This window comes from Belonocnema kinseyi, chromosome 8 (genome assembly GCF_010883055.1).
Source record: "Belonocnema kinseyi isolate 2016_QV_RU_SX_M_011 chromosome 8, B_treatae_v1, whole genome shotgun sequence".
NCBI classification, from domain to species: domain Eukaryota; kingdom Metazoa; phylum Arthropoda; class Insecta; order Hymenoptera; family Cynipidae; genus Belonocnema; species Belonocnema kinseyi.
Genome location: NC_046664.1, coordinates 65,015,639 through 65,027,186, shown reverse-complemented (window position 1 = coordinate 65,027,186; position 11,548 = coordinate 65,015,639). Strand labels below are relative to the sequence as shown.

Sequence of the window (11,548 nt, the reverse complement as noted above, 5' to 3'; positions counted from 1 at the left end):
CTCTATCCCATCCACACACTACTCCTTTCCCCTGCCGAGTGAGTCACGCCTACCCCGAAAGGGAAATGGCTTAATGGTGTAATAATAATAAATAATAATAATTTAAATTTTCTAATTTATATGAATCAAACAATGTTGATAAATATTCCATTAAAAAATATTAATAGTTTTCAACAAAACGCAAAAGAAGAATTCAAAAAAATTATTTAAACAAATTTCATTTGTTCAAATATTTAAGAATTAATGAACCAATGTGAATCAATATTCCACTAGACCAATAGTAATAATTTTTAGGGAAAAAACGAATTTTCGAACAAAAATTATTGAAACAAATTTCATTTGTTTAAATAAATCAAAAATAATTACCCATGATTCCTCATGCATTTAACATGGGAAACTTCAAGTAAAAAACGGCGGCAACTGTTAAAATCAAATAAAAACAAGGGAATTTCTTTTTTCGGATTTAGAATGAAATCGTGTAATCGTTACCCTTTAGCGTGAAAAAAAATTTTCATGCATTCCAAGAAAAAAAGATATTGAAATTATGACAATAAAATAATTAAGCTGCCGGATCGAAGTAGGGCACATAAACTTAATTCGTCGGGAGTGGGGAGGCCCTTGGAAGTTTTCAAAAACATTTTCGGATTTTAATTTTTAAAGACCATACCTAGATTTTTAATTAAAGTAAAAAAAACTGGCTTTTCCAGAAAAATCAATCAAAGAATCTTAGAATCAAAAAATGTGCCCGGTATGCGGGCAAATTCTGATCAAGCGGCTCGCGAGTTTGAGCGCGCCTAGGGCGCGCGACTGTTGGTTCTCGCGCTTCGCGCTCGATTATGTATTTACCTCGCGCTAGGCGCTCGGTCTTTATATTTTCGCACGTTCTTGCGCAAACATTTAAAAATTAAGACTCAAAGCATCCACCACTGTAATGTTGTGCTTGTGAATTCTCTTTCGTTAAAAAAGCTTAGCTCGAAAGTTTGAGCGCACCTACGGCACGTGACTGATGACAATCGCACTCCGCGCTTAGTCCTTGCTTCCGCATTCGGACACAGACCTTTTAAAATCAAAGGTGAACGGACCGACAACCGTAATTTTGTGATTTTGACTCTCTTTTATTAAAGCTCTTATTCTCATCACGTATCTCGTGCTTCGCACTCGATTTTTTCTAACATGTCAACTTTTCTACATTATACACAACACTTTTATATCAATTATAATACTTTTTTAGGTTCCGGAAGCTGGCATTACAACATTGTAATATCGATGTGGGCACTATGCCATATCTGCCAGGGATAACTTATTAAAAAATTGCAAAATAAAAAACAAATTGTATTTATCATGATTATTTTTGTATTTGTTTCTTATTTTGCTTTAAATTGTATTCTAAGCTGCTCTGAAACATGTATCATTTCAATAAATGTATATCATTACAATTCATAATATGCACGGAGAAAAATAGATATTGATAAGCAGATATTAAAAACTTTGATATTTAACCATAATATATAGATATTACGGCATACTATCTAATATCGTGTATTCAACATACAAAATATTAAAAGACAATATCTGTTTATATTGAAAGTATAAAATATGTGATATTAACAGTTATTATCTAAGATACTAAAAAAGCTAAATTTTATCGGAGCAAGGTCGCTGACGTGTGGCGTAGCGACAAAAGTCGCCACGCCATTATGACAAAAGATTATGTATTTATCTTGAGCTTTAATCGTGTGTATTGTGGGTTTTCAGATATCTATTGCACTATAAGTTTTGGTGCAAAATGGATTAAATGTTTTTGGATATGTTATAATTTTCTCAAGAAAATGAGGACTCAGCTACAGGCATCCTTCATATTAGCATTGAAAAGTGCGTTATCTGTTTAACACAACAATCGCATAATTATTCAAAAAGGCGAATGATTGAGGATTCGCATTTTCAAAACAGAGGACTACGATATTAACATTCTTTTGCATTTTACAGAAAAAGGCATACTTTACAGGTAATTTTTGCACAATTAAAAAATAATTCTTGAATATCTTAGATTCTGCTCTTTAATATCTTGGATATTGCCAGTTAAAATCTTCTTTTTAATATCTACGGATGCTCTACTTCAGTGTCTAGATTTCTGCCCCATAGTTAAATCGCTAAGATATTACCTATTAATATCTAGATAGTCTGTGCTAACATCTATTTTTCTCCGTGTGCATAAAAATTGAATCATACTAATTCTTATTTCCTTGTTTTTATCATTTAAAAAAATGTTTTTTACGATTAAATAAAAACTACTGCGCATCTGCATAGGGTCTAATACAGGAAACTTTATAGGGTCTCATATAGGAGCCTATACCCGCTTTTCTCTTTTCTGTGCTTTTTCCAAAAAGTTAATTTTTTAATTTTTAATCTTGTGTTTACGATTAAAAGAAAATCTACTCTTACTATCAAAAAATGATTAATAATAAATTTATAGATCTTTTTAGGCGAACAACTGTTGTCTAATTTGTTCTTTGTAGCCACATAGCTCAAATTTTTTTGAGCAAAACTTGTGATTACTTTTTACGTGAACGTTATAAGCCTCATCTGTTTGGATTTTAAAAAGAAATATACATTCATCTCCCAAATTCTGGGCCGATCTCGGGCCTGGTTGACCCAGAATCGGATGCTCCGCCTTACATACAGTTTCTGAACCCAGCATAGTATGGCACAGCAGTGCCATGTGTAGCGCAACGTAAACAACTTCTGTTACAGCACTGACTATCTGAGCATTTAGGCCGCCAAGGGACGGACAGGAAGGGAGACAGAAGTAGTCATATGTGAAGTGTACATAAATAAATTCGATATTTTTTAACTTTTCGTGTGAAATATATACTTTTTCGCTCCGTTGGGAATCGAACACAGGTCTTCCAATTGGTGGTCGTATGGTCTACCGATTAAGCTGCTGGAAATATCGATATTTATTCTTTTTCTACAGACTTCAATCATATTGCTAGGTGTTTTATAATTCTAGGTTACGAATATTATACTATGGCAGTGATCTGAATTATCATCAGATAGGTAAGTAAATTTAGCATACCTCGTCGAGTGCCATGGAAAGTGCACCAGAGATGGCAAGGCCCTGTCGATCTTTCATGACGCCCTTGATGGCCGTTAGGTAACCGATAGTGAGGTTCTGCGGTTTCTGTAGCGCCCTCTCCGAGATCGGTAAGCTTTGTCGCTGGTCCTCCTCCGGCGATAGGCACTTCCGGTGAAGTTGATCGTTGGGTACGAGACCAGGAAGTGCAGTGGCAGGCGGTGGATCTGCCAGGGCAAGAATTGGATTTGAGGCCAACAGGAACAACAGAAAAAACGTCTGAAAGTTGGAGATTGACCGTTTATTCTGTTTCACTTTGGACTGCGGCCTATGGAGACGATGCGGTAGCTGCTGGCGACGGGGAGGCCTGCGGCGGCTCGTGATTGGCGGGCCTGGGCGCATGGCCGCCGCCGCCACCGGTCAGCGCCTCCCTTCCCGCTCACCTGAAAAAAAAACAAAATCACAAAAGATTATTTAAAATTAACTTAAAGAAGGGATCGATTCTATAACCTCAACTTTCAACAATTTTTGTTAAATTTGCCAGGCTTACAAAAGTTTTCATAAATCGTACCTATCCTTTAATCTGGTCGCATTGCAATATATCGACCTTAGAACAACTTCTTCTCGTTCCAGGTACAACTTTATTAAGTATTTCCGTATGCTTACGATCTGTGGTTTGATTCATGAGGAAAATAGGTATATTCAATGAGCGAGACCTTTCGCAACACCTATCTGGAGTGTATCATTGTTCTAAAAATGATACCGCGCATGCGGTCACAACACGTGGTCGATGGCACACCTGTTGCAATTATGTAATGAAGTAAGGAGTGTATATGAGACGGACCTAATGACTGTTACAATAAAGCTGCTTTCCGCACTGTCCGTTGATGAGAGCGAACTCACATATTACGAGGCGTAATGGGAAAATTCTGACCTCACTTTCCTGCTAAATGACCACTATTAGGATGCCCTGAAGTCGCGGTACCTGGAATTGTGGATATCGTGCTGAAGACAGAAATTTGCATCAATTCTAAGACATTGATCACGGCTGAATGTAACTCATCAGTGAGATGGTAAACATTCTGCAACAGTGTGTTTAATTGTTCCACTTGAATGATAAATGTATTCTTACAGCCAGAACATATTGGGGAATTTTACAAAAGTTTTGTTTTATTCATTAGAATATCACCTCATTTTAATAAGTTCTTTGCATTTAGATCTTGGTCTGACTCCTGGGAAATTACACATGATATCGCAATTTGATTTAGACATTTATAGTTTTTCTTTTCTGGTTTTTTATCAACTAAATAGGCCATATGCCAGAGACTATAATGAGATTTTCTTTGCTAAAAGTACTACTTTACACGGTTCTTCGACACTTTCTGTTGCACCCATACATTCTGTATAAGTAGTCTATATCAATTATTGCGAACGGACTCAATTATGAGGTTATTATTAAACTCGGTGAACATTAAAGATCTGCGACTCAGAAAAGACGCCTTAAACGCTCGAACAACTAAGCTGCAATTAACGCCTTTGCGACTGATGATGACGATTCACTTGGGTTTTGTGAAAATCTCAATCTATCTAGTGATTTTTACCAATCTTTTCTTGTTTTGGTTTGTATTACAGTTTGCACTCTTAGATGGATATATGTAAATGTATAACACTTGTACTATATAAATCTATGTACAGCAATACGAATGTCATATTTACATAGTGTAATTATTAGACATTTCATTAAGTGATAGCCGACTGTGCAACAACCTAGAGTTAGACTAAGATTTCTAGCTGATTCATGAAGTAATCAGTCATCTCTATACCGTTATTTATAAATTTCACTATCTAACTATTCTAGTTATTCTATGAAACTTTCAACTTCCCACCGAGTACATAATGTAATCAAATTCTGAGAAGTATAATTTTAAGTATAATAATCCCTTGAACGTGAACCTTTTGATACACTGTACAAAAAGTCTGCTGTCCAACGGAAAAAATAGTAAGTCGCATTTGCCATTGTAAATATTTTCAGGGAAATTGGCATAACAAAATAACCTTTATAGAAAACTTTCGTTGCACATCACAAGTATTATTTGAGGGTGAATTTCAGGTATTATAATAAGACTTAGAAAAAACAGTCTGGAATGGTACTAAAATGAGACCACTGGAGGCAACCCAGATTCATTTGTATTACATTGAAAATAAAAGCATGAATTTACGCTATTCAAAAACAGGACACGCAAAAAATGATTATGTGAAAAAAAGATCTCTAGTTTTTACAGTATAATTTCTAGAATATTACATTTTTAGGCGAAAGTTAGCATAGGGACCATTCACAAAATACGTGGTACATTTTTCAGGAACTTTTGAGCCCCTCCCTCCCTAAGTGGCACTTTTTACATTGGACTTAACATGGAGAATGATACTTCGGTAGACTCCCCTCCCACCCTGAACGTATCACGTATTTTGTGAATATAAGTGCTGAAGTAAGTGCGACTCCTGTTTTTTTCAAAGAAATATTAATAGGATGAAGTTAACATTGTCCGATTCAAAAGTACGATCAATTGATTAGAGGGGAATATTTCTTTGAATGAAAAAAATATTAAATAAAGAAAGAATACATTTTAAACTAAATGACTGATTGTTCCAAATGAATGTGCCATTAATGGGAATGAATATTTCTTTGAAACAAGGAAATCTGAATTGATGGAAGGAAATATATTTTGAAGTCAGGAAAATATTTTAAAGGCTCAGAAAACTATTTCCCCACATCAAATTTTTAAACATTTTTAGCAAAAATATATTCCACCGATTAAAAAAAATTTCTTTGGCCAAAGATTACTAATTTTGTAAAAATATATTCACGTGGTTCAAAATAGCTAAGCGGATGATGCTTATGTTTCAAGACAAGTTTTTCTCTAAGTGCGAAAAAAAATTCTTTAATAGATTAATAAATATCAGTCTAAATTTCTACTAGATATAAAATATATTTCGAAACTATTTTTAGTAGATTTTAACCATATTTACTAATTACCTTCATGCAATTTTCCAAGTGTACATAAATTAAAATGTTCTAGATTAATTCATGAAAGTAAAATTGTCTTAGAACTGAAGTTTGAACGAAAGGAATGAAAGCCTACGGCTTAAAATCTTTACTTAGTAAATTAAAAAAAAACTATTGTTTTTTTATTAACATTATACTGAAAAACATACATACTTTTGATATGCTTTCAGTTTTGTCTACACCGTTTTATTTTTAAAAGAGAACTGAATCTATAACCTAATAATCGAGCGCTAAGCTAGAGTGTCGCATTAACAATGAAATCTTCAATGCCGAAGGTTCTTGGAGAACCTTCTTTAAAAAGAAATGGCAAAAATGCAGTTCTATTTATGACAATAATTTCTCTGAATTTCAAATCACAGTTTTCAATTTAAGCTGCAATATTTATGATATTTCAAAAAATTGAGTTAAAGTGTACGCACTAAACGTACGAACACGAACGCGGGGGGTGGGGGGCGAGCCGCAGGCGCGTCCAAAATGCATGTAATAAGAATGTGCCAGCACAGCGGGCATATGTTTATATCGAAAATTTTTAATTGTGAAGTGTTTAAAATTGTGCAATTTCAATTTAAGGCATGTAGATTCTCTTTTTAGATGGATTATATTCTCATTTTTATTATTAATTTGGAACATAATATTTTCCGCGCGTTTTAGGATACGAATTATTGGGTGTCAATTATAATTTTTGGAATTAATAAAAGAATCGGCACAAATTTAAGATAAAAAATTTAAAAAGTTTATTTGACAAGTGAGCGACTGTTGCTCGATGCAACGATATGCATCGGTCAGCTGTGAGAGAGATGTTCTCTTGAGGAGAGATAATGGAAATCTGCTCACACATGAAAATTTGGCACGAAGCCGCATTCGGTTACTTTCGGAAATTTCCGTATGCCTGCTTTCGGTTCCCGCGTAGAAGAGGTCATTTAAATCCGATCGCAGTCGGAAGGACACGAAGTGGAAAACATAGGGGGAAACCCACGAAGATGAAGCTCGGTATCTGAGGCTCAGGTTCGCCTGGTTATCCAAAGAGTACTATAAAAGATCATAAAAATTAGACACCTAAGTGTAAATATACGGATTAAATCGGCAAAATTTTGCAAAATTATCATAAGTTAATCAATCATCTTAAAATTGTAATGGCTGAAATTTTGTTGATAATAAAAGCCCTATGGAAACATTCTCCTTCGAAATACCATAAGAAGAGTATAAGTTTTCCGTTGCTTATTATATTCTTAGAAGTATAAAGATTGTTCAGGACTGAACATGCCGAATCCCTTGAACTATCAAAGTGCAATGAAAAAAACTTAATTACATAAATTCCGTAGTAAAGCCTAGGGCTAGGGCACTGGAGTCTTAAAATTAAACACATTGTTATTCGTGTAACAAAGTAATGTTCAAATCGTACAATTCAGTGTCGATGTTTAGACTTTCTATGCATACAATATTCTGGAAAGAAATTCGAAATTAACAGCATAACGACAAACTAAACTGAAAATTAAACTAACATCGAATCTCGAAATTGCGACGATTTACATGAATACATAGAACAAGTGCAGATAACAATTTAGTTAATACAACGACACTTAAAAATTGAAATGGAAATTTGAAAATTGAAATGAGACTTGAAAGTTGAAATAGGACTTGGAAATTGAAATGAGACTTGAAAGTTGAAGTAGGACTTGGAAATTGAAATGGAAAATTTTAATGAAACTTGAAATTTGAAATGGGACTTGGAAATTAAAATGGAAATTGAAATAGAAATTAAAGATTTGAAATGGACACAATGAATAGAAAATATACGAAGAAAGATATATAACACGTGCTATACATATAAATTCGTGACAACGCGTGTCATTTGTTCCTAAAATTTGACAAAATATTGATTTTCAGAGAAAAAAATAGAATGTAATATAAAATATAGACAATAAAAATCTTATAGTTGTGGTATGAAGTGCCAAATGACCTTTTTTCTTAATACAGAGTTTTGAACCTCTTTTTTATTGTTCCGAGATTCAAAATTGTTATAAAGATCTTTAAATTGAAATTATTTTAAGTTCTAAAAGGTCCAGAATATCTACCTTACGAATGGAATTAAGATACTCTTTTTTGAAGACATATTTTAATGTATTTAAAAATATATGAATTGAAATCTGATTTTTCTCGAACTAACAATCGAGTGAATGAATTTTTGGAAAGTGTTACGAATAAATAACTTTATCATTAAAATTGGAATTTTGCAAATATATAGATCACTATGTTTGAAGGCCTTTTTGGCTTAAACTTATACAGAATCGGAAAATAATGAGGTATTATAAAATTGTAAGAATATTATAATAATATTGAAATGGAATTCACCTGAGCATAGAATCTCGTAACAAAATGTGATTTGAAATTTAGATTTTTATCACATTATTTTTGAACGAATAAAATTTCTAGAAGTTATTATCTGATTAATCGTGAAATTATTTTTATCATTAAACAAATGGAATTTTTGTTTTGAAACGCATTTTGGATGGCCGTTCTGGTTTCAATTTATCTAGAATCGGCGGCTCATGAAATGTCATAAAATAGTAAAAAAATAAAGAGTGGAATTCTTTGCGTGGATCACGGGTTTGTGAAACGCCTGGTGATGATCCAAAAGCACTCAGCTTCCTGCAAGAGTAGTTCATCCTAACAGGCGGAGTTGATTTGAGCATAAAAGGTCATAAGAAAATTCGCCAATTATTATATTCATAGCTGCTGGTGTATGAAAAACCAGAGAAGCTGTAATTATAACCTTTGAATTCGGAAATTTTGGGTTAAATGCTCTGAAAGACATTTTACTCAAATGTTCCTTGAAACAAAATATGTTATTTTTCAATTTAATATAATTTAGTCGAAATTTTATTCTGTATGAGAAATTTATTGAATTTTAGTTGGAATTAAAGTAATAGCTGTTTGGTGACAGACGAAAAGTTGATAACTAACAGAAGAAGATTTTTGTAGGCCGATTGTCTATTCTACTGAGTTGAAAATTTTAATCGTTCGTGTACGGATCTAGAATCAATATAGATACGTCAGTAATGAAACGGTACTAAGAGCAATAATTAAAAAGAGTTTGAACAGGAAGGTACTTTTCCGTATTGTGAAGAAATTGAACTCGAGCGAAGTGAAAATTCGAATATTTCAAATCGCTCTTTAATATCGATTCCTACATTTTCGGCAACGAATCGTACGACAATATTTGAAATGATATTTAAGATGTAAATTTTTTGAAATAGGTTGCCTTTTTCACCATGCAGTTTTAACTGGAAGCGAACAAGCGTATACAAACTGAGTGCTTGAGAGAGATCGTCTACGCCTCCGAGTACAAAATGTATGTTTTTAAGAAAATTGTTCGACGGTACCCTAAAAGGTAGTTATAGACAGTTTGAAATTTTAATATAGGATATGATGGAATTATAAATAATAAAAACATTTACTCGAGTTTGAAAGTTCTGTATTTTATGCCAGGCGCGAATTCATTTAATTTTGAATTTTAATGGACTAATTATTTAGTATCGAATTAAAATCTTGAGATGAAATTCAATCTTCTGACGGTGAAAGCCGAAAGTATAAAAATACTCAGATGTATCGCGGGCATTTTTAGAAGATATTTTGTAGTGATTTCTGTCTTGTAAGGCATAGATTTAATTTGACTTTGAATTTGTCAACATATTCCCGAAATCATTGTGTATTTTTAATATCACATGTAAATCAAGAAATAATATTGAAGTTTCGTTACTGATTGACAATTGAGTTAAAAGAGTTTCAAAATTAGTCAAATGATGTTTCATACTTTCTCGTTGCTTTTCCAAACTCGTGACTAGAACTGGAACCACTGCTTGGAACGGACTGTACGGAAGGCTGAAACTTCCTACTGACAGAAATTATAGAAGGCTGAAACTTCCTTCGCTGGTACGTGATTGTGGAAGGCTGGAACCTCTTACTGGAACGGATTGTTGAAGGCTCAAAGTTCCTGGTACGTAATTGTGGAAGGCTGAACCCTCCTACTTGAAGATATTGTAGAAGGCTTAAACTTCCCTTGCTGGCACTTAATTGTGGAAGGCTGGAACTTCCTACTGGAACGAATTGTAAAGGCTAGAACTTCCTACTAGAGCGGATTGTTGAAGGCTAGAACTTCCTTTGCTGGAAGGATTGTACAAAAGGCTGAAACGTCGTACTGGAACAAATTGTAGAGGGCTGAAACTTCCTTCGCTGATATTAAATTGTGGAAGGCTGGAACTTCCTACTGGAAAGGATTGTGGAAGGCTAGAACTTCTTCTGCTGGAATGGATTGTACAGAAGGCTGAAACTTCCTGATTCTGAGTCCTTGTTGGTGGAATGTTGGAACTGTCTCTCTCTGGATACAGAATGGCAAAGATTGTTACTCGTCCTCCTTGTCGGTGCTGGCTTGCTTTTGTGGATATTTTTCTTCATTTTTGATAAATAGTTTCAAAGCCCTTGAGTTTTGAAATAACTCGCGGTTGTTAGGTTTGAAACATCTAAATGCACTTTATATATTGCTTTATGGAATAGCTATTTGTAAATACTCATATAAATGTTACTACTATCGGCGAGAAAACTATAGGCATCTGCCTTTGAAGCTTAACAACTCAGAAAAAAATGCTAGCGCAACAAAAAAACAGTCATTTAAAAACTGAAAGTGTTGTACGTTAATGGGCTTGAAGAAGTTTATGTAAAAAAAATGTTGTGCTTAGCAGACTGAAAAATGTAAAAAAAAGTAAGGATTTTTGGGTACATTTAAGAACAGTCAAGTTTAGAGCATTATTTCTTATACAAGGGGCGATGGAAAAAATTTGAAAAAATTCATGAGTACGAGGAAAACTGTTATGAACCAGTTGCAGTTGAGAAATTTAAAAAATAATAAGAATTGTTGCTTAAAAGCACAAAAATGTGCAATGTAATAGGCTCTGCAGAGCCTATTACTTACAGTTTGCAGTTTGAATCGCTTTAATATCTGTATTAGAACTGAAGATAACATAGTTGCACATTTTTGTGCTTTTAAGCAACAATTCTTATTATTTTTTAAATTTCTCAACTGCAACTGGTTCACAACAGTTTTCCTCATACTCATTAATTTTTTCAATTTTTTTCCATCGCCCCTTGTATAAGAAATAATGCTCTAAACTTGACTGTTCTCAAATGTACCCAAAAATCCTTACTTTATTTTACATTTTTCAGTCTGCTAAGCACTTTCAGCTTTTAAATGACTTTTTTTGTTGCGCTAGCATTTTTTTTTGACTGAGTTGTTAAGCCTATAGTTTTCTCGCCGATAGTAGTCACATAGTCACTGGATATGCTATTGATTTCAAAACTCAAAAAGTTCACTGATTTCGGGGGGACAGAAACATAAACAGTAAGGGCTGCCTGAC

The 11,548-nt window shown here is 33.7% G+C and overlaps 1 protein-coding gene across 2 annotated transcripts in view; it reads right to left on the bottom strand.

The window, feature by feature from the left end:
- Window positions 1-11,548, bottom strand: part of LOC117177775 (receptor-type guanylate cyclase Gyc76C-like) — a 245,150-nt gene that overhangs the window by 140,133 nt on the left and 93,469 nt on the right. For both annotated transcript variants that reach the window (XM_033368688.1, XM_033368687.1), the window contains exon 3: window positions 3,077-3,516. In XM_033368688.1, coding sequence (XP_033224579.1) covers window positions 3,077-3,475 — 399 coding nt within the window. In that variant the 5' untranslated portion in view covers window positions 3,476-3,516. The remainder of the gene's footprint in view (window positions 1-3,076; window positions 3,517-11,548) is intronic.